Raw genomic sequence first — 26712 nt, forward strand, 5'->3', positions numbered from 1 at the left:
ATTTGTTTTTTCTGGAATAAACTCAGTCTGTGAAAAGCGAGAAGTGAACCCCGTTTCACTGCAAATTCCTGCATGCAACTTTAATAAGCTTGTGACTGTTTTCATTTATGGTTAAATGCAGTGCATGCATTGGTTGGCTCCTGGACATTAATTAAGGCAATATTTTGAAATCCAGCCACACAATGGTAAGCCCCATGAATTGTGCTTTTCTTGTTTTATTTAATTTTTTATTTGTGTTGAAGCACATGGGGGCTTATGTGTTAAACTTTGATTAATGCAACAGTTAATAATTTCAATGTTAGTCATTTAATTTTTCATTACAAAATCAGTAAGAAAAACAGAATATCTGAAGATAAACATTTTTTTCTTCTTCAAATATTACCCTAACGATATCACAAGGCCACCTTCTACCACTAACATTGCCAAATCCAGTCTAACTGTCCCTGTAGAGATTAAAGCTAAAGCTAGGAAAAAGAAGACTTCATAATCTGAAATTTGTATTGTTGAAAATCCCACCAAACAGACTAGGATTGGCACCATCAGACTTTTACTTGTTTGGCTCTTTCACAGAACATTATGAGACCTGAAATTTGCAGATGATAATGAGATCACAGAGTGCATGATAATATACTTATGAATCATGCCAAAGTTTTTTTAAGCTTAAGCTTATGGACACATGGATTTTTATAACAAAATATTCTCAGGTTTCCAGCCACTAAGTGATTAAAACATTATGAACTTCCAGCATAGTTCTCCTTGGCCATTGTCAAAAGGTAACTGATGGCTGTGTCTGCAATGACTTCATCCTTATGTAGCAGCACTACCACCTATGATGTCACTGTTGCTCAGTCCATAGTTAAATAAACTAAAGTTAAATCAATTACAGCCCTCAGTTGCAAAAATTGAGTCTTTTGACCTGGTTTCAACACATGAGTGCCTTCATCAGAAATTAAATATTCAAATTGCCCTATAGCATAAGTACAAAATTGTGGGATAAATTTTTTATATGAAAGTGTATGTACTGACGATCAGTACAAGAAAGAAACAGTATTTACATGTCACATATAAAATAAATATCAAGTGATAAAGCTAAAGTCAGAAAATTTTTAGAGTAGAATGAGTGAAAAGTAGGTCACTATGGGCTGCTCGCATATCCTGTGAGCATATATGTGAGCAGCCCGTAGTGGCTTGCTTTCCACTCATTCGACTTTAAAAAATTTCTGACTTTAGCTTTATCGCTTGATATTTATTTTATATGTGACATGTAAGTACTGTTTCTTTCTTGTACTGTTAATCAGTTTTCACTCTTAAAAGCATACTTCTAAGCTTTTACATAGACAAAAAGTTACCATGTCTGCTGCTGTCAAATAAAACACTGCCTGTTAGTTCATGTACTAAGTAATGTTCATCTTAACATTCTTCTGTCTATATTTTAAATGTTAGTAGCCTACTTATATTTGTGGTTACTAGATGGCACTCTTGGTGCAATGTTCAACTGCCCGCAGTTGCTAATGTGGGCACCTCAGTCTGTTGCTACCTGTGACTTGACATGTATGAGCAGCCCATAGTGGCTCGCCTTCCATATATTCTTTTTTTTTTTAATTTGTGACTAAAGTTTTATCACTTGATATTTATTTTATATGTGACATGTAAGTATTATTTCTTTCTTCTACTGTTAGTCAGTACCTACACTTTTATATAAAAAATTTATCCCATAATTTTGTACTTACGTTATAGGCAAATTTCAATATTTAATGTCTGATGAAGGCACTCATAGAAGTGTTGAAACCAGGTCAAAAGTCTTCATTTTTTGTAACCGAGGGCTGTAATTGTTTTAACTTTAATTTGTAAACAGTCACTGACCATGCAGTCATGTTCAAAATGTTAAATGAATTGTTTATTTTCTTATGCTATTCTAGAAACTGTTAATCTCCATAATAACAGATGTCTCACTGAATGCAATTTGTTGCCCACTTTCATTTTGCGTTCTGCCCATAGATGATGTTTTGGTAAAGCATAAATATAAACACCCATCTAGCATTGCTCCATATAGAGTGCAACAGTCGTCCTATGTATAGTACCTCCTCCCTATTTCTCTTCACCATTGTATCGTGTAGCAACTTAAACTATTTACTATTTGCAACTCCAATGTGTTGTTTTTTTGTCTCTTTTTAATTTTGCTTGTTACCATTTCCCAGTTCTCATAGTTCATTTCCCACTTCATTCTATACAGTGCAACATAAACTACTTTCACCTCTGCCTGAAGGACACACACAAATCATTCTTCCCGGATCCACTATTCTGTTACCTTGCCTACAATGACTTTATGGGAAAACCTTACAAAGCATTTTATTGAATGTCCTCACTACAGTAACATCAGCAAAAGACCAGGCCATAAACCTCGCATATTACACTCTGAGTGGCTAATCTACAAGGTCTGTTCAAAAAATTGTCGAACTTTGTCCTCAAAATTTTTCTACGCTTACCTTTCACTCACTGTGCATGGTCTCCTTTGTATTACTCTCCTCCACAACTGATGCACTGTTTCCAACACTGTTTCCCCTTCTGGAAGCAGCCTTGGTACAACTCTTGCTGAATTGCATGAAGCACCATCTGCGAATTTCGATTATCTCATCTATCATTGCAAATCTTCATCCTTTCAATGAGATTTCCAACTTCTGAGATAAAAAAAAAAAAAGTCCACACGGGCCAAGTATGGAGGATGAGGCAGCACAGTGATTTTGTTTTTTGTGCAATAGTCACGCACCAACAGCGATGAATTTGTGGGTGTGTTATCATGATTCAAGAGCCATGAATTGTCTCGCCACATTTCAAGCCATTTCCTTCTCACATTTTCTCACGGACATCGCAACATGTCCTGATTGTACCATCGATCAACAGTTTGTCCCTGTGGCATGAATTCATGATGAACTAGTTTTTCAAAGTCAAAGAAAAGTATCAGCATGGCTTTGTTATTCAGTCTTGGAGAACCTCTCCTGACCCATTGTGAAAACTGAACCTTGGTCTCAATATCATAACTGTAGACCCACATCATAGAGCTAGTTATTATTCTGTTAAGGAACATCTTGTTCTATTTGCATGATCCACAAGATCTTCACAGACTGTGAGGCAAAGGTATTTCTGGTCTTTACTCATGAGCCGTGGGATGAACTTGGCAGCAACACAATGCTTTCCAAGAAGCCGTGTCAGGATTTCATGACATGATCCAACTGAAATGTTACAGTCTTCTGCAATCCCTGGGATAGTCAATCTTCAAGTGGCATGTACAGATTCATTGTCAGTCCTGACATAAGCATCATTGGCAGACGTTGAAGGGCATCCTGAATGAGGGTTGTCTTTAACTTCCGTCCAGCCATTTTTAAATCAAGTGAACCATTTGTAACACCAAGTATGGCTTAAGCACTTATCACTGTAGGCTTCCTGCATCATTTGGTGACTCTTGAGTTTCAGAAAAATTTAATGCAGATGCATTTAATGCAGATGCATTGCTCCTCTGACTCTGCCATCTCGAAATTCGTAAACTATGTGACACAATGTTCTACTCAATACAGCACTGAACAGTAACTAACAGACACACAACAATGAAACTTCTGGCAGCTACATATTAAACGCAGGCATGTGCAGGGATGCCAACTGCATTTCGCTCCAACACATCACTGACACGAAATTATGAATGTTATGGAATTTTTTGAACAGACCTCGTACAGTAAAACACACATTTTTCACTAATGACACTACTTTTTAATATGACATAAAAGCAATAATGCAATACAGAGACATACTGAACAACTGAGCAGGACAAAAGTATTGATGTTTTAAGAAGATGAACACGAACATGACATAGTGTACTACACAAATTTTCACTTAAAGCCGGTTTTACCTAGTATAACATGCAAAATAAATAAAACTGACTACTACAATATTAATTACAACAGTATTAAAAAGCACATTAAACAATTCAGATGATGCTGAAGAGACTGAAACCATGTATGATGAGACAAAAGAAATTATTTCAGATAGTTAAAGGAGATGAAAATTTAATTGTGATGGAAGACAGGAATTCGATAGCAGGAAGAGAATTAAAAATGGTTGGAGAACATGGACTGGATGAAAGAAATGAAACTATAATTCACGTGGTAGAATTTAGAAGAGAGTATAATTTAATCATTGCAGACTGTTTAAGGATTACGAAAGAAAATTTTATACATGGAGACACTGGAAAGTTTCATATAGATCATGTAAATTTTATACATGGAGACACTGGAAAGTTTCATATAGATTATGTAGCCTTGACACACAGATTTGAAAACTAGATTTTAAACTGCAATAACATTTCTAGGGACAAATACAAACTCTAATCATAAATTATTAGTTATGAACAGCAGATTAAAACTAAAGAAACTGCAGAAAGGTAGGAAATTAAGGATATGGGACCTTGATAAAGTGAAAGAACCAGAGGTTGTAGAGAGATTTATATGGAATATTACACAATGGTTTACACAAACAGAGGAAAGAAATAAAATTGTAGGTGAATAGACAGCATTAAGAGATGAAGTAGTGATGTTAGCAGAGTATCAAATAAGCAAACAGATGCAGCCCAGTAGAAATTCCTGGATAACAAATGAGACCTTCAATTTGATTGATGAAAAAGAAAAAGGAAAAAAAAAAAAAAAAAACAGCTCGGATGACAAGCCTGTACTAAACAAAGAAGGGAAGGTGGTGGGAATGTTAGAAAGGGCTATAGAAAGGAAACAAATTTGAAGGCAATATTTTGAAAAAAGAAGTAGAAATGGTCCTGACGAATGTGCAATAACACAAAAAATCTAAAATATACTACTGGCCATTAAAATGCTACACCAAGAAAAAAAGCAGATGATAAATGAGTATTCATTGGACAAATATATTATACTAGAACTGACGTGTGATTACATTTTCATGCAATTTGGGTGCATAGATCTTGAGAAATCAGGAACCAGAACAACCACCTCTGGCCATAATAACAGCCTTGATATGCCTGGGCATTGAGTCAAACAGAGCTTGGATGGTGTGTACAGGTACAGCTGCCCATGCAGCTGCAACATGATACCACAGTTCATCAAGAGTAGTGACTGGCGTATTGTGATTAGCCAGTTGCCCGGCCACCATTGACCAGACGTTTTTAATTGGTGAGAGATCTGGAGAATGTGCCGGCCAGGGCAGCAGTCGAACATTTTCTGTAGCCAGAAAGACCAGTACAGGACCTGCAACACATGGTCATGCATTATCCTGCTCAAATGTATGGTTTCGCAGGGATCGAATGAAGGGTAGAGCCATGGGTCGTAAAACATCTGAAATTTAACGTCCACTGTTCAAAGTGCCATCAATGCGAACAAGAGGTGACCGAGACGTGTAACCAATGGCACCCCATACCATCACGCCAGGTGATACGCCAGTACGGCGATGACGAATACACGCTTCCAATGTGTTTTCATCGTGATGTCGCCAAACAGGGATGCAACCATCATGATGCTGTAAACAGAACCTGGATTTATCCAAAAAAAATGACGTTTTGCCATTTGTGCACCCAGGTTCGTCGTTGAGTACACATCCTGTCTGTGATGCAGCATCAAGGGTAACTGCAGCCATGGTGTCTGAGCTGATTGTCCATGCTGCTGCAAACGTCATCGAACTGTTCGTGCAGAAGCTTGTTGTCTTGCAAACATTCCCATCTGTTGACTCATGGATCGAGATGTGGCTATATGAACCGTTACAGCCATGCAGATAAGATGCCTGTCATCTCGACTGCTAATGATACGAGGCCATTGGGATCCAGCACGGTGTTCTGTATTACCCTCCTGAAACCACCGTTTCCATATTCTGCTAACAGTCATTGGATCTCGACCAACGCGAGCAGCAATGTCGCGATACGATAAACTGCAATCGCTATAGGCTACAATCCGACCTTTATAAAAGATAGAAACGTGATGGTACGCATTTCTTCTCCTTACACGAGGCATCAAAACAACATTTCACCAGGCAACACCAGTCAACTGCTGTTTGTGTATGAGAAATTGGTTGGAAACTTTCCTCATGTCAGAACGTTGTAGGTGTCACCACCGGCACCAACCTTGTGTGAATGCTCTGAAAAGCTAATCATTTGCATATCACAGCATCTTCCTCCTGTCAGTTAAATTTCACGTCTGTAGCACATCATCTTCATGGTGTAGCAATTTTAATGGCCAGTAGCATATATTTCCATTTAAGAGGCAATAATAGACTGAGGCGACAGAAGTAATGGAATAGCGATATGCACAGATACACAGAAGGTGGTAGTATCATGTACACAAGGTATAAAAAGCAGTGCATAGGTGAAGCTGTCATTTGTACTCAGGTGATTTGTGTGAAAAGGTTTCTGATGTGGTTGTTGCTGCACGATGGAAATTAACAGACTTTGAACGTGGACTAGTAGTTGCAGCTAGATGCATGGCACACACTATTTTGGAAATCATTAGGGAATTCAATATTCTGAAATCCACAGTGTCCAGAGTGTGCCCAGAATATCAAATTTCATGCATAACCTCTTACCACAGACAATGCAGTGATGGACAACCTTCACTTAATGACCGAGAGCAGTGGCATTTGCAAAGAGTTGTCAGTGCTAACAGACAATTGACAACATGTGAAATAACTGCAAAAATCAATTGGCTCAGTATTTCTGCAAGGGACTTTCAACAACTTGTTCAGTTCATGCAAATTTGGGTTGCTGCACTATGCCAGGCAAAAGGAGGTCCAACACAATATTAAGAGGTATCTCATGACTTTTGTCACTCATTGTAAATCTGTCACTATATGTGTAAATGTACAATACACTGAGAATTGTGAGACAATTCCTAGAATACTGTGGCCTTGCATCATCAGATAACCAATTTACAACACTTATTTATAGTGATGACATTACTGCACTGAAGAAGTCCACAAGTCAGATTTTATATACAACTAATGTTATTTTATATGGTGAATAATTTTACATTAGTTGTTTCGATTAAGAATTTGTCAGTGGTGTGTGAGGAACTGGTCACCAACAAGTCCCTTAGGCTCCTCCTAAACTGAACTGTATTAGTAGTTCAACTTTTGATGGCTTCTGGTAAGTTATTGAAAATGTGTCTTCCTCAATAACAGACACTTTTGTACACCAAAGGAAATGACTTTATATCTTTATGCAGATAATTCTTTTTTCTAGAACTGTTTTCATGAACTGAGCAGACAGTTTGAGAAAGAGGTGTACTATTTATGACATATCTCAGTAAGTAATAAATATATTGTGAATTAGCAGTTAACATCTTCAGTTCTATGCATGATATTCTGAAACTCATCTCACACATAATTCATAATACAAGCTTTTTGACTCAGAAAACTTAGCTTGGCTCGAGGAGTTACGTAACCCTAAAATGATCCTGTATGACGTTAAGGAATGAAAGCGAGCTAAGTATGCTAGATTTTTTCCCTCTGTGGTGTGTCCCTCCCAACTAAATTTATTATCAGGTTGTAATCCCAAGAATCTATCTGCTTGTTGGCAAATTTTAGATAAATACTACGAAGAAACTTCTTCCATGTTCTGGACAGCACATAGTGTGACTTTTTGAAGTTTAATGAGAGAGAATTGGGTAGAACCATTTATTACAATCCTTGAAAACTGCATTAACTGTTTTTTCTAAAACTATACACAATTTGCTATTTACTGCCATGTTTTACTGTCTACAATGAAAACAAACTTGACAACTGGAAATGTTACTGATGAAAGGGCATTAATATACACAAGATAATCTTAAGGAGCACATCACATGATTACTAGTATTATGATGTGTGATAGCTTAATTCAGGACTTTTTCCTATTGACACCTTTTGTTTCATCAGAAAGACATGATCTGAAACACTGTGCTACATTTCCGTTTACCACATAATATTTTAATTTATTTAAGAGGAGATTGTGCTTTACACAGTCAGTTACCTTTGCCAGATCACACACTATACCAGTAGCCAGTACTTTATTGTCTTATGTATTAACTGTAAGCGTAAATAGTCTTCTCAGTATTGAAACTGTTAATAAATCCAAACTGTTTCAATGACAATGTATTATTTGTAGTCATGTGGTTAAGAAACTGCTTGTATGTTACCTTTTCTACAATTCTCTTTTGTTGTACAGAATGTTATACTTTGTTGTTATGTGTGTGAATGTGTGTACTATTTCTGGAAAATGAGCGAATGCTCAAAACGAATGCTGTTTTCTGTTATGTGTTACTGTGCTCCATGCAGTCATCTGCTGTAGGTGAGTGGCTGCCGTTCCCTTATTTTATGTAGAGTTTTCGCCGTTTCAAAAGACATCTTCCTTTTGAGTAATCCATAGCTTTTTTGGTCTTTCTAGAAACATAATCTACTAGCCACCATATAGTGTATGGTGGAGGGTACCCTGTACCACTACTAATCATTTCCTTTCCTGTTCCACTCACAAACAGAGCAAGGGAAAAACAACAATCTATATCCCTTCATGGTCCTTATGCAAATTTTATGTCGGTGGCAGTAGAATCATTGTGCAGTCAGCTTCAAATGCAGTTCTTTAAACTTTCACAATAGTGTTCCTCAAAAAGAATCTTGGCTTCCCTCCATGGATTTCCATTTGACTTCCAGAAGCATCTCTGTAATACATTTTCATTGTTCAGACATAGTAGAAGCAATTCTAGCTGACCATCTCTGAATTGCTTTGATGTGTTCCTTTAATCCAGCCTGGTACAAATCCCAAATACTTTAGCAGTACTCACGAATAGGTCACACTAGTGTCCTCTATAAGTGGTTTCCTTTACAAATGAACCACAGTTTCCCAAAATTCCCCCAATAAACCAAAGTTGACAATTCATCTTTCCTACCTCAACTTCACATGCTTTTTCCACTTCATATTGCTCTGTAACATTACGCCTAGATATTTAAACAACATGGCTATGTCAAGCAGCATACTATTAATGCTGTATCTGAACATTACAGGTTTGTTTTTCTGGAGCATCGACATTAATTTACATTTTTCTGCATTTACAGTTAGCTGCCATTCATCTCACAAACTAGAAATTTTATCTAAGTCATCTTTTATCTTCCTACAGTCGCTCAACATTGGCACCTTCCCATACAACACACCATCATCAGCAAACAACCACAGATTGCTGCCCACCCTGTCCACCAGATCACTTGTAAATATAAAAAATATAATGCTCCTAATCACGCTTCCCTGGGGCATCCCTGACAATACCCTTGTCTCTGATGAATACTTGACCAAGAACAACATACTGGGTTCTATTACTTAAGAAGTCTTTGAGCCACTCACACATCTAGGAATATATTCTGTATGCTTGCACATTCATTAACAGTCTGCAGTGGGGCACAATGTCAAATGCCTTCTGGAAATCTAGAAATATGGAATTGGCCTCTTGCCCTTGATACATAGTTCACAGTATACCACATATGAAGATGGCAAGCTGAGTTTCACACATGAGCACCATTTTCTAAAACTGTGCTGACTTGAGGACATAAGCTTCTCAGTTTCAAGAAAATTTATTGTATTGAAACTGAGTATATGTTCTGCAGCAAACCGATGTTAGGTAAAGCCTGCAATTTTGCAGGTCCATCCTTTTACCCTACCTCTGTACAGGAGTCACCTGTGTTTTTCCTAGTCACTTAGGACTTTGCAATGGGTGAGAGAGTCACAATAAACACAAATTAAGTAAGGAGCTAATGCTGTGGAATACTCTTTGTAAAACTGAATTGGAATTACATTTGGAACTGGTGACTTATTTGTTTTTAACTCTTTCAGTTGTTTCTCTATGCCAGGGACGCTTACTACTATGTTGTCGATACAGGAGTCTGTTTAATGGTCAAATGATGGTATATTTGTATGACTCCTGCATGAATAATTTCTTATGTACAAAATTTAAAATTTTGGCTTTTGTTTTGCTCCACTGCCCCACCAGACCAGTCAACGAATGACTGCATGGAAGTCTTAGACCAGCTCAGTGATTTTACATAGGAGCAGGGTGTTCTTGGGCTGTCGCACAGATCTTTTGTTAAGAAATCATGGTGGCAGTAGTTGTAAGCTTCACACATAAATCTTTTCACACATGTCTTAATCTCTGCTGACCTTTGCCTGTTGTAATTTGTGCATTCCCTTTTGAACAGAGTATGCAACAGCATTTGTTTCCTCGGTATTTTCTGAATTTCACTGTTAAACCATAGTGGGCCTTTTCCACCCTTAACCCACTTACAAGACACATAGTTCTCCAGACCATGATTTATAGCCTGTTTAAACTTTGCCCATAATTCCATCTGTGCCCATCTTGCTCTAATTTGGATTAATTTTTGGGGAAAACAGATTCTAAAGAATGTAAGGATATATTAATAAAGTTTTTTTGTTTGCTGTCTTGCACACTAAATACATTACTCCAGTTCATGTCTCTGAGGAGTTCACTGAAATAATAAATTTTTGACCTACTGGCTTCCCTTCTGAACTTAAAATTAGTAGATTACATGCCCTAATCAGTATTTACATTTAACATAAAGAGCTGTACATCACTGACTCAGAGACCATTGAATGTATTTTTAATACATGGAAGAGGCCTAGCTGCAGTTTATCAACAGTATCAGTAACATAACATTTCAAGTACATTTACCAGGCTGCATAATCTAAAAGTATTATATTTAGATTTTCTTATTTTAACAAAATAAAAAATGAAAATTTGGATTTAAAGGATACAGTTACCACAAATGAAAAGAATAATGAAATAAACACAGGCCAGTACACCAAATGAGCCAACTCCATTATAAGCCTGTATTCCATTGTACATCACCATATTCCAGTCTTCACCAGTCAGTACCTGTGGATTTTAACAGAGGCTTAATGAGTTGATGTTATTACATGATGAAGATTTTTTTTAAAATTTGATCAAAATACAGCTGAATACGAAATACATGATTACAGAATCAAGAATTGGTAACTGCTCTTAAAAATTATTTTCTTCAATAGACCTCAAATACATAAATCATTATTTAGAAGACCAGTCAAAATTATTACCCACCAAATCCTACAGTTCTTCAGGAGGAAGCTTTCAATACTGAGTTTTACATGGTTAACCAGTACGTTTCTCACAAACAGCTAGATGTGTTATGAATTCTTGAACCTCATCATAAAATCAAAATAGTTATGTGTTCAGTAAAATACTAATGTTTTTTCATCAAATGAGACAGTGACAGAACACACATTTTCAGTCTGTTGATAATGAATGTAGTTCTACTTCAAGAGTAATTTGCGCATTCTCTCTTGAATAGGGAGTGCTACAGAATTTGTTTCCTCAGTATTTTCTGAATTTCATTGTTAAACCATGGTGGGCCGTTTCCATCTTTAACCCACTTACAAGACACACAGTTCTCCAGACCATGATTTATACTTCAATACTTCAATGATGAAAAGTGTGATGAAAATCTGTGGCTGATGTGGTTACCAAGTATGTAAAACCATCACAGGAGACTGTTGACAAATTGTTCGTATTAGAAATTTAACACACTATGTGGATAGCACTTTCATGATGTATTTATGGCTCTTGTAGGTATTCTTATGTTTTTGTTTCTTACATATATCCTTTATCATCATTTCATCACTTGTTAACTGATGTGTACTTCCTAAGTTGATACATCAAGTAAAGTATTAAATGAAGTTTTTCTGTTTGTCTAATGTTTTCAACATTTATAGTATTTTTAGCAATTTTAAAAGAGCAGTCAACTTTAACATTTGCCATCTTAAATAATGAAATATCCAATACACAAGATTTTTTTGACTCAGTGTGCGGTATCGACAGTATCTTCATTGATCACACCCGGTGGCCGCATGTCACACAAAAACCGGTCTGGGCAACTATGCTCCTCCATTGCTTGCAAACTCCAATGAGAGGCACCATGCATACACACCACCAGAGGATACAGAAATGGCACGGCCTCACTGCTGCGACTCTGACTGGCTGTTGCATCTGTTTAAGTGGCCTCACTCAGAGTTTCAGGCCAAGATTCAATGCAGCGATAGTGTTACCAACACAAGTACAGAAGACTGCAGTGAGGACATTCCATTAATGTAGCACAGCGCTACTGAACATTTCTAATATTCAGTGACTTATACAAGCATATCAGCATTCAAGACTATCTGCTACAATCACGAAACTTTATTCTCTTTGTAAATAACTCAGCATCACAGAAGAACCCACAGCATATTTTATGTATAACTCAGTTATTAAGTGTGCATAGTGTAAATAAACTTATTAATATGTTACCCATTTGTAGATGTCTTATTGTGTTTGTTTACCAACTCCACTAGTTGCACAACAGATGTTAACTGGTGACAAGTCTGATATTTTTTGCCTATTGGCGATGTGTCTGATGCTAGAGAAGGCAGTGGTCGGCTAATCTTAAAAAAATTTTCCAAATTTTTTTGTATGTGGAACTTTTATCTGTTTCATGTGTCTTTAATTTGTGCAAGCAATGGCAGCTTCTGGAGAGCAATCCCCCACTGCAATTATTCAGTTTCAGAGCTAACAAATCACATTGTTGTTAACTGCTATTGGCAGGTTTATGGATGCACAGCAAACCCAGCAAACAACAATGACTGTAGCGCAGAATGTCAGTGGCCAGGTGCCACCTCCTCCACCCTTCCACTCTTTCGATGCACAAGAAGAGGAATGGACTGAGTACTGTTTGCAGATAGAGCAACACTTCACTGAATATGACATATCACATGAATAGCAATGTTCTTTCATTTTTCATGAGTAAGAGTGAATATTTTCCAACTGTGCAGCATGTTATTCCCTCAGTTAGAGGCCCAAACCCTACCCTATGAAGACATTATTTGAGCATTACACAACTTCATTGAAGCACAGATTCATGTAGCCACTGCTTGATTCAAATTCTTTTGCATGCATAATCATTATAATTAGTCTTACAAGAAATGGATTGCTGAACCCACATGCATAACTAGGAGCTGTAAATTTAACTGCTCTTGTGGAGCCTCATTTCAAGATGCAATGCTTCACAATGCCATTATTAAAAACATTACTGATAACAGGATAGGGTTGAGATTCTGAAGCATTGAAACCTTGGTCCCAATGATATGATTAAAGTAATAAAAGCCCAGAAAGTTCTGTACTTTGTGGAACCAGACTGTAATGTGCCTGTTGTTGCAACACTGACTCTATATAGCACAAAGTGGTCCTAGTTTCCCAGAGAACCTGCCAATGTAGACAACAACAAAAACAAAGCATGGCACAGTCAGCTGCTTCCTTGGCTTGTTCACACCTTCTGAAGTCCTGTGCAAAATTTTTGTAATTCATGACTGCAAAAACTGCTTTCTCTGTCATGCAAAATTCCAGCACTACTATAAATCATGATGCACACAGAAAGTGTGCATGCAAAAGCAACATAAATCTTGACTTGAGAATTTGGAAACACACATGATCTCTCATTCCAAATCTATACCCGTTCCTACTGAGTAATGTGGCAAAATGGTTAGCATACTAGATTCACATTTGGGAGGATGACATCTTAAATCAGCATCCGGCCCTCCAGATTTAGGTTTTCTGTGATTTCCCTAAATCACTTGAGGTAACAGGATGGTTCCTTTGAAGGGGCATGGCCAATTTCTTTCACCATCCTTGACACAATCTGAGCTTGTGCTCCATCTCTAATGACCTTGATGTCAATGAGATATTAAACCCTATCTTCCTTCCTTCCTTGTACACACTACTCCTTGCAATCCACACAGGACCCACGAACCAAAGTGACAGTATTACATAGTGTAACACTTGCCTCATTCTAACCAGGTCTCCTCTAGTAAACACAGGAACAATAGACAAAAGTGACAGCATCACACATTGTAACATATGCCTCATTCTAACCAGCTCTACCCTAATAAATGCACAGCTAAATGCTCACACACAACAGATAGTCACACTCTGATGACTAAGTGCAAACTGTTCATCTCTCTGCAGATTTGCAATCGTTCTGTACCATTTCAGTTAGAGACTGGTGCTGCAGTTAATCAAAATACTTATGAGCAATTGTGACACCCTCAACTATGAAAATTATATCTGCACCTCATGGCCTTAAATGGCGAAAGTATTTCTATTCTTGGAACGTCCACTTTACAAACAAAATATAGACAGATGATAAGATCAATGCCTTTCACAGTAGTTTGGTCATGTTCTAGTCCCAATATTTTTGGCATGGATGCATTCAATTTATTTTACTTGGATATACAGGTCACTGTGTACGCTACTGACATGCAACGTGCATAGGCCAGTATTCATCACCTGTCTGAAAAATATGGAAATTTTTTTGATGGAACATTGGGACATTCATATATTCATATATCAGCATTACAGAAGAACCTACAGCATTCAAAGTTATGTGTAACTCAGTTATTAAGTGTATGTGGTGTAAATAAACTTATGAATGTGTTACCTTTTGTAGAAGTCCGATTGTGTTTATTGGCCACCTCCACTACTGACACAACACACTGAAATACGCATGCCACTGCAATGTATCATACTATAATATACTGGTGCACCCACAGCATGCATATTTGTTTATTCTCTTAATAAGTGGCAAAACATTTTTTCACATTCCCTAAAGATTTTTTTTTTTTTTTTTTGCAATCAAAGATGTTACTATTATACAACCTGTCATTTTTACCTGCACACTAGATGTCTTCAGGGTGAATCCAAATTATTGTTGATAATTCTTCCAGGTTATATGGTCGTGGTCCATGGAATTCTTCTATTCCTAACGTTTAGTCCAATACTACATTGGACATCCTCAGAGGTATGGCTGGTCCTGCTGAGTCTTGCCGACAGTCGGCAAGACTCAGCAGGACCAGCCATACCTCTGAGGATGTCCAAAATAGTATTGGATGAAATGTTAGGAATAGAAGAATTCCATGGACCACGGCCATATAACCCGGAAGAATGATCAACAACAGTACCATCCAGACGTGAAAGCCTTCATTGTATGAATCCAAATTCCAGAGATGAAATTTTGGTGGTTGTTCACGAATGTTCTCTGAGTATTTTAGTATAAGTGATCCATGGTCTCCGGCAGCTCATTACACATCACTAATGTAATTATCATTAATTTGGTTTTTTACACCAATTATATTTGATTTTTTGAAAATATTTTCACATCTCCAAAAAAGGCTGTATGCCATCATTCCATTGTAAAACACAAAACACAGAGTAACGCAACCACCCTAAGACTAAGCCATATACTTTTATCACAGAGTATTTGAACTACACTGCCAGCGCGCAGTATAGTACAGAAGAATGCACACAATTGTTCTCCTACGGTTATTGTTCAAAATGTCAGCAACCATGATCACAGAGGAGTATACAGCAGCTGTTAACATACAACTAACACTGTCAGAAAAACAAACCTTAGACAGAACTTAACAGTACTGAATGCAGACAAGAGAGATAAGTGTTAAATGATCATTACTGTCATCAACCTCAAATACCGTGGGATGGATCATGGCCCAACACACACTGATAACATTTGTATTCTTGTGCAGATATTTTTGGTGCAAAACATATGCATAGACAAGCACATGTGTATAATATCCACATTCCTTGCATAGTTCTCAATAGATTATCTTTGATTTTCATTGTTGTTACATTAGGTCTGAGTTTTGAATAAAATCCCCTCGATTTTAAATCCACATCAAATTGATTGATTTTTTTTTTTCTTTTAAATTGGCATGGTGTAGTCTTATAGCATGGGTTTTCACTCAGGCACGTTGTTCTGAAAGAATCCAGTGAGACAATAATTAATTTATGCTTGAACTGAGGTGAATTCTTTCTGCTCCAATTAATTAGTATTAATTAACTTACAGAAGGCATTGAATTGATCCAAATTTTCAATATATTCTTGGTGCTTAGAAGTTATCATCATCTTTTTCTCTACTGCTTTAGAATACACACTGCTAAAAGATTCCACTGTTGAATGTATATCCTTCATTTATCCCTCTCGTGATTGCCATAGAATGAAACTAACAATCATGTTTGAGTGTTGTGTCACTGATGTAGATTTGTTCAAGAATGTCTTGAGTGCTTTCAAGATTAAAAGAATGTGAAATATTTCCATTCCAGCTGTATTTATTCATTCATGACTACTTTCTGCCATCTATGCCCTTTTCAATTGATATTCTGTAGCAGAAAAATATGCCATAAACATTAAAATGGCAGCATCTTCAATTTTACATGGTCTTTTTCTTTGGTTTGCATATATAAACAAAACAAACAAAAAACATAAAATTAAGGACTTTGCCATTTCAATGCATGTGGTATGTTTTCTACTACAGGATGTCAATTGAAAATGGCCTAAAGCACAGGAACTAGTCATGAACCAATAAAATAAATACAGCAGAGGTGGTAAAATGCCATCTTCATTCAACAAATTGAATAAATTTCTTGCCGTGCTATGTACTGTGAAGAAAATACTTTCAAGATGCCTCAGTGCCAGATACACTTATTAACACCAACGAAAACTAACTGATCACTTCTGCGGAATAAAAACTTCATCATTCTTTCATTTGGCAGAGAACATGGTAAATATTTCAACTTTGAGAATTTTATGTACATAATAGAAAACAACTCTTAAAATAGAAGATGCTAAATGCAGTTTTGTTTTTGAGAAATTGATCAATACACTTTTATCATTTGACTTGACTGCCTGTCCAGGTATCAATCAACTTTGTGTGTGAAGTTTCAGTTATTTTCTTGAAGTAATTGCCTATCAAAGTTTTAAAGTATTCAATTTGTCCACTTATTATGCTATCTCAGTTTTGTCTAACACAAATACGTATTTTTGGCTGGGGGTGAGCCTGCATGTTCTTATAGTTTCATCAGACTGTCATAATTCATGATACTTAGGCAGTTCCAGCTCTAAGTACTTTGACATCAAGACATGAAATATATTTGGTATATCTGCCTGTGAGATCTGGCTCAAATGATGCAACAGATGACGTGCCACATTGTTTAGTATTGCTGGTGAACGTGTTGAAATTCATGTGGTCTGCTCCATCTCGCTCGATTAACACCACATGACAGTGGGGTGTGCTGCTGGCTACAGAGGTACCAAAGGGGATCGACACAAGTTACGAAATGAAACGATTGTATGCCACAGGTGAGTGGGGGACAACACAACACCCAGTTTCTGAGCAGAGAAAACTCTGACCTGTCTGGGAATGAAACCCAGGCCCGCTGCATGGCAGTCAGACACGTTGATTACTCCGCTAAGGTGAACACAGGTTAAAAATGCCACTCATGCATTTGTAATTAAAGTCTTCTCTCAATGCCTACACTACAGTGCAAATCACTGGATTTTTGCTTTGAAATTTGGTACAACTTCACATTTTGACTGCAACTGAGAACCCAGCTGCTGCTACTGCTGCTATGCTACATCCTCAGAGTGTAATGATTGTAGAAGCATTGGCAGACTTAAGTGGCCTGGTCAAATAGTGCTCAATTGGTATTAGCAGTGCACTAGTGATCTTACACTTTCAGTTGCTGACTGTGTGTGGAAGTACAGTAGTTAGTTTCATGATTTTTTTTTTAATCCCCATCCACAATGTGGCATGAAATTTGAGTGAAACCTGAGGTTTAAATTTTATTAATAGTGAAATAAAGATACTGCAGGACCAATTTAGTGACAAATTTTGCATGAAAAGGGATTTTAACATCCACATCTGAACCTGTGAATGTCAATGAGAAATTTTTACTGGCCGGCAAAATACTAACCACTCATCCATTAGCAGTGGCAATAATTACAACAAGGATCACATGATTAAAAATTAAGCTTGAAGGAAATCATGACTTCTCATCAGAAATAGGACATACATAACACTTTTAACGTCTGCAAGGCATTTTTTATGTTCTAATGGAAAGATACTTGGAGGCCATTTCTTTGGGCTGCACTGGGCTTGAGCTTGCATAACGCTGAAAAAATAATTTTATATTATACTGGCCAGTTAGCTAAACTATTAGCATCATAACCTACAGACCCCACTTGCAGAAATTTTCTTGATTTCTGGCCAAAATGTGGGAAACACAAATCATTTTGAAAACTGAAAAGAGATTTTTTCATTAAAAGCACTTCAAAGCTCATGAATCATTCTATTCTGGTGCTGCTGATACCACACTCAATTAGCCAGTCTCTATACTGCCCTGAATGGGGCACACACTACGGAATGTCTGATATAAACTGCTCTGAACCCTCAGTGAACCATTTATTGAGAACCAAAAGTCTTGAAGTAATTGTAAACTCTACAGACTTACTTAACTTGTTGGAGTTCTTTGTCAAGCTGTCAGATTTTGACACTATTGTGTATTCCTTACTCAAGGTCAACATTTTACTGGTGTTCAACAAACAGTTCATGTTCTCAGAAGTATTGTCAGAGCATTGGAACCACATCTTGTGGAAGGTTTAATAACACTGCTGAGATTACGGTATGTGTCTGATCTGTTTCCATGTGTCTAAGAATTATATCTCGTAAAACAGAGGTCCAATAATGCCTGTTTGGCATTACACGGGAAATATAATGAAAGACTGCACATTTCTCACCTCAGAAGTACAAACACAATAGACATATAGTAAAGAATGGCATAACCATAAAAATGGAGGATTCATGATTGCAAAATACATTTTGTATTGTTTATTAAATGGCAATAATTTGTACCAGTTGTCATATAATAAATGATATTAAAATTAGACGTAATGAGTCTAACTAAATGCTTTTATTGAACATGGAATCAGATACTTATCTGCAACAGGGAGTTTCCATTGCACAGTGCATACGTGACGCAGTTTTGCCTTGAAAATGGCAGGGTGTGCTCCTGTCAAAATATCAGAGGTTGTCAACGACATTGCCCAGCTGCATTCCCATAAGTTATCTGAACATTGTATACACCAGGAGAAACTAAGGTCTCACAGGGCTGAGGTCTTATTGAGAAATAAGTCAGTGTTGCTGATCATGAACAGAGTCAAGTAATTTAATGATCCACAGAAAGGTATAATAGAGTCTTCCAGTTCACATGCTCACTAGCAGACAGCTGAGTAAACAGCTGACGTGTGGACAGTCAGGCAGCCAGGCAGTAGCATATGTGATCATACTACACTGGATGGGAGCCCATAACCAGGGGTGGCCAGTTTGCTAATGCATGTGCAGAATGCATACAAAGGGCCAATAGTCTACCCGACTGGCACCTGACAGCAACTAAGCTAAAGGGCACTCAACAGTGCTGTGCCCAATGTGGCAGCACTGTAACAGCCTATGTTGTAAGATGTTTTTCATGGTTAAGCCAAGGGTAACATAACTTGGATGTGACAAATACTTTAATGTATGTTTTGTCACAACAATCATTCATCTATACTATTCAGTGATAATCTTAAACTAAGGAATTTTGACAAAGAGATGTACCTTACTCTTTATGCAGTCTGTAAATACAAGCTTCTTGTTCCCTATTATTTGCCAAATTCCAAAAATGTGCCCAAGAATGATCATTCACGCATGAATACAGTGTAAAGTTAGTTGCTTAGTTTCGTGTTCCTTGGATCATTTTTTGTGATGTATCACAATGATGTGGAATGAGTCATTTTACATTCACATCACAAATTAATTTGTAAACATGGCTACATGCTGAACATTTATACGGTTTTTTTTTTTTTTATATACAGATGTGAGTTTGTAATTCTTACCCAGTATCTTTCACACATTACAATAGGAATTATTCTATGGATTATAAGGAGCTGTCAATGAGAAACTTTTTCAGTTTGTTTTCAGATTTTGCTTTGCTGTGTGTCAGATATTTTATATCACTAGGTAAATCTTTGTTGACTGGTGGCAACAGGTAGCCACCAGCACAGGGTGCCTGAGATTTTCAAAGCTTTTATTTAGACATTAGTTGCACAGCCTTTTATGAGCATGCATACACAGGGTGTCCCATTTACCTTGACCACCCTAAAGAACAGTTGGTCCAGATGCAAATTACAAAATGTTTCAACCACATGTTCTTTAGCTGTCAGGGGGACATCAATCAGCACGATTGCCTTCATTGTAGCTTTGTTTTTTACAAAGATATGAACAGCAGTATGACTTTTTAAAATGGCACCCTGTATTTTTTATTCAGTAATTCATTTCCTCTCCTGAAGACCTATTCAAAAATGTATCACAGTGTACCATTCACTGAAACACAACAAACAAATTATATAACACAACACTGACTTTGAGACCAGGATCACAAACTCGTCCACTTGCTGTAGTTGTCACAACACAAACGAAAACTGAATAAAAACATAACACAAAATTGACTTTGACTCTCCTGAACCATTGCCCAGGAGTAGAACATTCAAAGGTGCTCATAGTGGTGACCATTGACACCAATACACTGGTGCACTCATTGAATGAAAGAATTATTTACTGCTTACAGTGTTGCCTGCTAAAGAGAATTACAAGCAAGCGCGACATACCTGCATGTCCTCTGGAGTTGGAATACGTGATAGACAACGTCTTTAATGCATCCCCAAAGAAAAAAATCCATAGGATCTAAAACAGGAGACCTGGCAGGCCAAGTAACTGTTCCTCCTCAACCAATCCATCTGGCAAGATACCTTCGGTTCGGAACACAACATGCACGCAAGGCATTATGTGCTGGACAACCATGGTGTTGATACCACATAAGCTTTCTGGTTCTTAGTGGCACTTCATCCAGAAGAGGACAAAGAATTCGTCTGAGGAAGTTGGCATATGCTGTGCCGTTTAGACTACCATTGATGAAATAAGGGCCAATAATTGTAGTATTAAGCATCTCACAACAGACGTTAACCCTCCATTGACACTGATGTTCTACCTGTCTAAGCCATCGTAGGTTGTTGCTGGATCAATAATGCATGTTCCTTGTATTTACCTGTCCTTTGAGAAGGAACATTCATCAGTAAATAGATCATTGGAAGAGAAGTTCGGGTTGGCAAGGATTTGCTGCTGTGCCCACTGACAGAACTGTACACGATTGTGGAAATCATTCCCATGCAATTCTTGATGTATGTGTACATGGTAAGGATGGAACCGGTAACATGTAAGAATACAATGTACACTTGTTTTAGGAATGCCAACCTCATGTTCAAGCTGTCGTGTGCTCACATGTGGATTTATAGCAATGGAAACGAGAACAGTAATTTCGGTAGCTTTGTCTGTGTGAGTGCTACAACGACTGCATTGTTGTGGGTTGAAACTTGCCATTTCTGAAATATCGCAACAAGATGAGAAAACATTCATTGGGAAGGTGTGTTCTTGTCAGGATATTGCTCTCTGTACAGTTACGCTGCCTGTGTAGCATTTCACTTACATTCAACAACAACAATTAAAGAAATGTTATGTCGATGCGGTTTGTAGGAAGGACAGCCTTTACTGTATGCCTATTCTACACAGCAGTATTTAAAAGGATTAGACTACTGTACTAAATGTACCTGTACATAAAAAAAAACAGTTTTGCAATTACTGTTCTGCTAACTTACATTCCCCATAAATGAGTAGCATTTCTACCTTCCTTTTGTTGGTGTATATTCTACTCACACAACTCTTCAACTGACGATGGTTGATGGAATGACTGGTGTGCATTCTATTTATGTTTACATTTGTCCTCTGTCAACAGCAGCATGTGGATGTGTTCCATTACCCTGAGTACCTGCCCTAAGTGCTCAGAGAGTCAATGTCAGTTTTGTGTTATGTAATTAATAATGTTGTGTTTGAGTGAATGGTACACTGTGACACATTTTTGAATAGGACTTTAGAAGAGGAAATGAATTACTGAATAAAAAATACAGGGTTCCATTTAAAAAAGTCATACTGCTGTTCATATTTTTGTAAAAAACAAAGCTACAACAAAGGCAATCATGCTGATTGATGTCCCCCTGACGACTAAAGAACATTTGTAACTTGCATCTGGACAAACAGTTATTTAGCGTGGTCAAGATAAATGATGGGACACCCTGTATACTAAATCATACAGGATCAATAATGCTGTCTTTCCAAAAAATGCAACAGTAATACAAAGTGCTAAATAGTGAACAGTACAGTTGTTGAAGATACTTCATTTAAACAACCATCTTATTTGAGCAATATTACACTGCTCTTTTATCTTAAGTAGTTGCCATCCACTTAAAATATAGCATATTTCTTACTGTTTTGTTTTACTTTCATGCAGAAAAAAAGGGAAAAAGAAACATTACAGTTGTGGTATTTTGTGTCAGTTTACTTATGTCACATGATGGACATTAAGTTCCCATAAAAAAAGATAAGAGGATTTGGAATGTTCTGTAGTTGACTGAATCTTGTACAATATCTGCGCAAAAGATAATGTCTACAACTGATATGTTTCACTATTTTTCAAAATTTTGAAAACAATAAACAAAGACATATTAAGCATTCATATTGGTAGAAAACATAATTTCTAAAGTTAGATGCATAACTATTTGGTAAAGCTTATCCTTGTCTCCACTGAACTATTTTTTTAATGCTTAAAAATTAGGTTTTAGTGCCAATGGAAAACAAAAGGTAATCTTAGTATTTAACAGTTACTTTACCTGGAAGACAGTCAGTAAACTCTGCCAAAAGCTATCAAAATTACTTCGATCTTTGTCTTGCGTGTCTTCAAAATCAAACTTTCCACCAAATACTTGCATTCCAAGTAAGGCAAATATAACAATAAACAGAAATAACAGCAGCAACAAAGATGCAATTGATTGTATTGAATTAAGCAGAGAGGCAACCAAATTTGACAGAGATCTCCAATATCTGCAAGAATATGAACAACATGACACAGACTATGGCCTACAATAAACACTTACATATATAAAGAAGTTAAGTAAAAATGTGAAGTTAATCAAGACTAATGTAAAGATCAAAGTCTCTGTTATAATGCAGCAGTTGACTTAAAATTTATCTGATGATTCAAGGACGACCGCAAGCTAAAATTAAGTAGTGAAAAAATTCAGTAATGGAAAGAAAGAAGAGAAATTTAGTGTAAACTCACTTGGTCACCTTGAACACTCTCAACAGACGAACACACCGCAAGACAGATACTCCCAGAGGCGGCATAACTTTTGTGTGCGTTAAAACAATTTCACCTATACTACCTATGACGACAAAACAGTCAAAGCGGTTGAACAGTGACACAAAGTAGCCCTGAAAAACATAAAAAGCTTTGTCACGCTATGTTTACATTGATAAATCTTGTTTACTAAGTTACACACTAATGTTGTTGCAGGCTAATGTTATTGTAGTTTAAAACTGAACTGTGCTATAGTGTAACATGAAAAGGTTGCAACAGATTTTGAATGTCACAAATCAGATCTTAGTTTTCAAATACAAGTTTAAATAAAGTTAGAAATGCATTGCAAAGGACTTAGATTTTTGTCTTATTATAATTACTATGCAAGATACTTTATATTATGAGCTGATAGGCCTGATTTGGAGAAAAAAGTATTATAAACTCTATATGACTTTTACTGAGTTTTACAAGAATAGATGATAACCACTAACCCATTATTTATTGAAGTAAGAATATTAAATTATTTATGCTGAAATATAAGAAAATGTACAATTTTGTATACAATAATACTACACTGGCAAATTCTGCATGGAATATGGACATCTGAATTAGTGAATATAGCGACGCACCATATAGTGGAGGCACTGAGCAGGAGATATGCACGTAAACAAGAAAAGGAGCATGGTAACTTAGCTTACAAACATTTGTTCTTTGATCCAACCTTATTTCATGTGTATATTCAATTGTTTACTGCATGGGTCATACCCATGAAAGACTTCAATACAAGAACTGTCCCAGGCAATAAGCTAGTACTTTATGTTCCAGTATTATCACAGGCATATTGCACCCTTTCAGAGAGTGGGCCACTCATGAGAGCACCATATGATATCATGACTTGATGAAATTTAGGCAAATTTCATAGGTGGTGGTGGTGGTTAGTGTTTAACGTCCCGTCGACAACGAGGTCATTAGAGACGGAGCTCATGCTTGGGTTAGGGAAGGATTGGGAAGGAAATCGGCCGTGCCCTTTCAAAGGAACCATCCCGGCATTTGCCTGAAGCGATTTCAAATTTCATAGGATTTTGTGTGAGACTGATCACCAAGCAGCAGTGCATCTGGATGCGTAGACATTGTGAAACTATGGCCGATGCCGTTGTTAAATGATCGGTTTCAGAACATGCTGCTGGACACAATGTTGTGTACTTCAATAGTTCATCATCATCATCATCATCATCATCATCATCATCATCATCATCACAGCCTCATTTTCTGATTCTCTGTCCTTCAGTACCTCCTACTCCAAATACTCCATCCTCCTTTCAAGGTACTTATCCCTCCCTTCTTCACTTTGTAGATATACCTTTAATGTTTATCCACATTCTTGTCTCACTGGTCTCCCTCTGTCTATATTTTGTTCATGCCACTATCTTGCCTGAGCTAGGATGTCTTCTCTCAGGTTACATCCTGCTCTCCTTTCTCCTTTCTGTTACTCTTTCTCTCAGGCTTTGCTCCCTCCCTTGACTTTATGACTCCACTGCATCTACATCTGTACTCCACAAGCCACTTGACACTGGGTGGGGGAGGGTACTTCTGGTACCACTATCTGCTTTCCCCCCCCCCCCCCCCTCCCACCTCTCGTGTGTGTGTGTGGGAGGGGGGGGGAAGTAATATTTTCTCTGACTCTTCCCAGAATTTTAATAGTAAACCTTTCTGTGATGCACAATACCTCTCTTGTAGTGTCTTCCACAAGAGTTAGTTAAGCATCCCTGTAACTCACTCTGGCTAAGTGATCCAATGAAGAAACATAACACACATTGTTGGATCCTGTCTCTCTCTCTTATATTAATCCACACTGGTGACGGTCCCCAACTAATGAGCAATAATTAAGAATCAGTGAAACAAGTGTTTTGTAAGCCAGTTCTTTAGTGGATGAATTATGTTTCCTTGAGAGTCTTCCAATGAAACTCAATCTAGCATGTGCTTTTCCTACTATTTGTTTTATCTGGTTATTCCATAGTTACTCTTAGATATTTTCTGGTAGTTACTGTTTCCAACAATTTATCACCAATAGTGTAAATTGTACAGTAGTGGATTTCTTCTGCTTATGTACGCACAATATGTTACATTTCTTTAAGTTCAGGATCATCTGACAGTCCCTATACCATTTTTCAGTGTTCTGCAGGTCTTCCTGCAGCTCACTACAGTCCTACCTTGCTACCTTCTTATAGACAACTGCATCGCCTCCAAACAGCCTCACAGAGCCTGCAACATTATCCATTATATCATTTATATTTATAAACAACAACAGTTCTATCAGACTGCCTTAGAATATTGCTGACATTACCTTTAAATTTGTTGATTTTGTTCCATTAAGAGCAGTGTTAAGTTCTATCTGCAAGGAAGTCTTGAATCCAGCCACAAATCTGGTTCAATACTTGGTAAGCTCAATTTTTTTTACTAAATGACAGTGTGGGACTGTATTAAATGACTTCCTGAAGTCTAGGAACAGGGCATCAACCTGGCACCAATGTCTACAGCACTGGGGATCTAATGGAGGCCCAGAGTGAGCCGCATTTCCCAAGATATCCGTATAATACATGAGCAAAAACATTCTACTTAATTCTACAACAGATCAACATTAGCAATACAGGACTACAATTATGTGCAACTGTCCTACAATTTTTCTTGGAAATGGGCATTGCCTGTGGTTTTTTCTAGTCAATAGGAACCCTGCCTTTTCCAGCAACCTATGATAAACAGTTCCTAGAAGGGGAGCAATGTCTTTCAAATAATCTCTGAGGAACCTTACAGCTATATCATCCAGTCCATATGTCTTTCTACTACAAAGCAATTGTATTTGCTCTTCTATTTCATGATCACTTATCTCAATATCTGCCATTTTGACATTCATGCGATGACTGAAAGGATGTGCTCTATTGTGATATTTCATTGGAAATGGTTTCGGAAGACCAAATCCTGTATTTTGCCCTTTCCCCTGTCATCTTCTGTTTCACTGCCACTATGGCAATTGAGTGACTGAATAGATGATTTTCATCCACTTACTGATTTTACATAAATCCAGACCTTCTTAGGGTTGCTAGTCAGGTCACTTGGCAAAATTTTACTTTCAAGATCACTAAAAGTTTCTCTCATTGTTCTCCTTGCTATAGCCCTATACATAATGCTTGAATACACACCACAGCACCAGATCACTGGCGCGCTACACTTTGAATATTCTGCCAATGACATCTGTGCAGGCTGACCACCAGAGGTTGCCTGTTGTGGACCACATGACTGCTGTATAGCATCCACCGTGCCGTCTACCGGAACCCCCCTATTTATAAGCACAATGCTGCAAGCAGTCACTCTCATATTGTGAACATACTTATTGTCAGCAACTCCTTATATCATTACATGGATTGTATGTTTGTGTCTATGTTCTCAACTAATGTTCACTTGTATGCAGAAGAAGAATAAACTTTGGTTCATTGTGGCCATGCTGTTGTTTATAAGTCTTACAGCAACTGGCAATGATTGT

The 26712-nt window shown here is 37.3% G+C and overlaps 1 protein-coding gene across 5 annotated transcripts in view; it reads right to left on the minus strand.

Annotated features, from left to right (window-relative positions):
* LOC126471447 (muscle calcium channel subunit alpha-1-like) overlaps positions 1 to 26712 on the minus strand; it is an 876499-nt gene that overhangs the window by 353261 nt on the left and 496526 nt on the right. For all 5 annotated transcript variants that reach the window (XM_050099633.1, XM_050099629.1, XM_050099632.1 and 2 more), the window contains exons 13-15: positions 23157 to 23308; positions 22708 to 22918; positions 10793 to 10913 (exon numbers count right to left, since the gene is read on the minus strand). In XM_050099633.1, the coding sequence (XP_049955590.1) occupies positions 10793 to 10913; positions 22708 to 22918; positions 23157 to 23308 (484 nt within the window). The remainder of the gene's footprint in view (positions 1 to 10792; positions 10914 to 22707; positions 22919 to 23156; positions 23309 to 26712) is intronic.

The sequence above is a fragment of the Schistocerca serialis genome, chromosome 3 (assembly GCF_023864345.2).
Source record: "Schistocerca serialis cubense isolate TAMUIC-IGC-003099 chromosome 3, iqSchSeri2.2, whole genome shotgun sequence".
NCBI lineage: Eukaryota > Metazoa > Arthropoda > Insecta > Orthoptera > Acrididae > Schistocerca > Schistocerca serialis.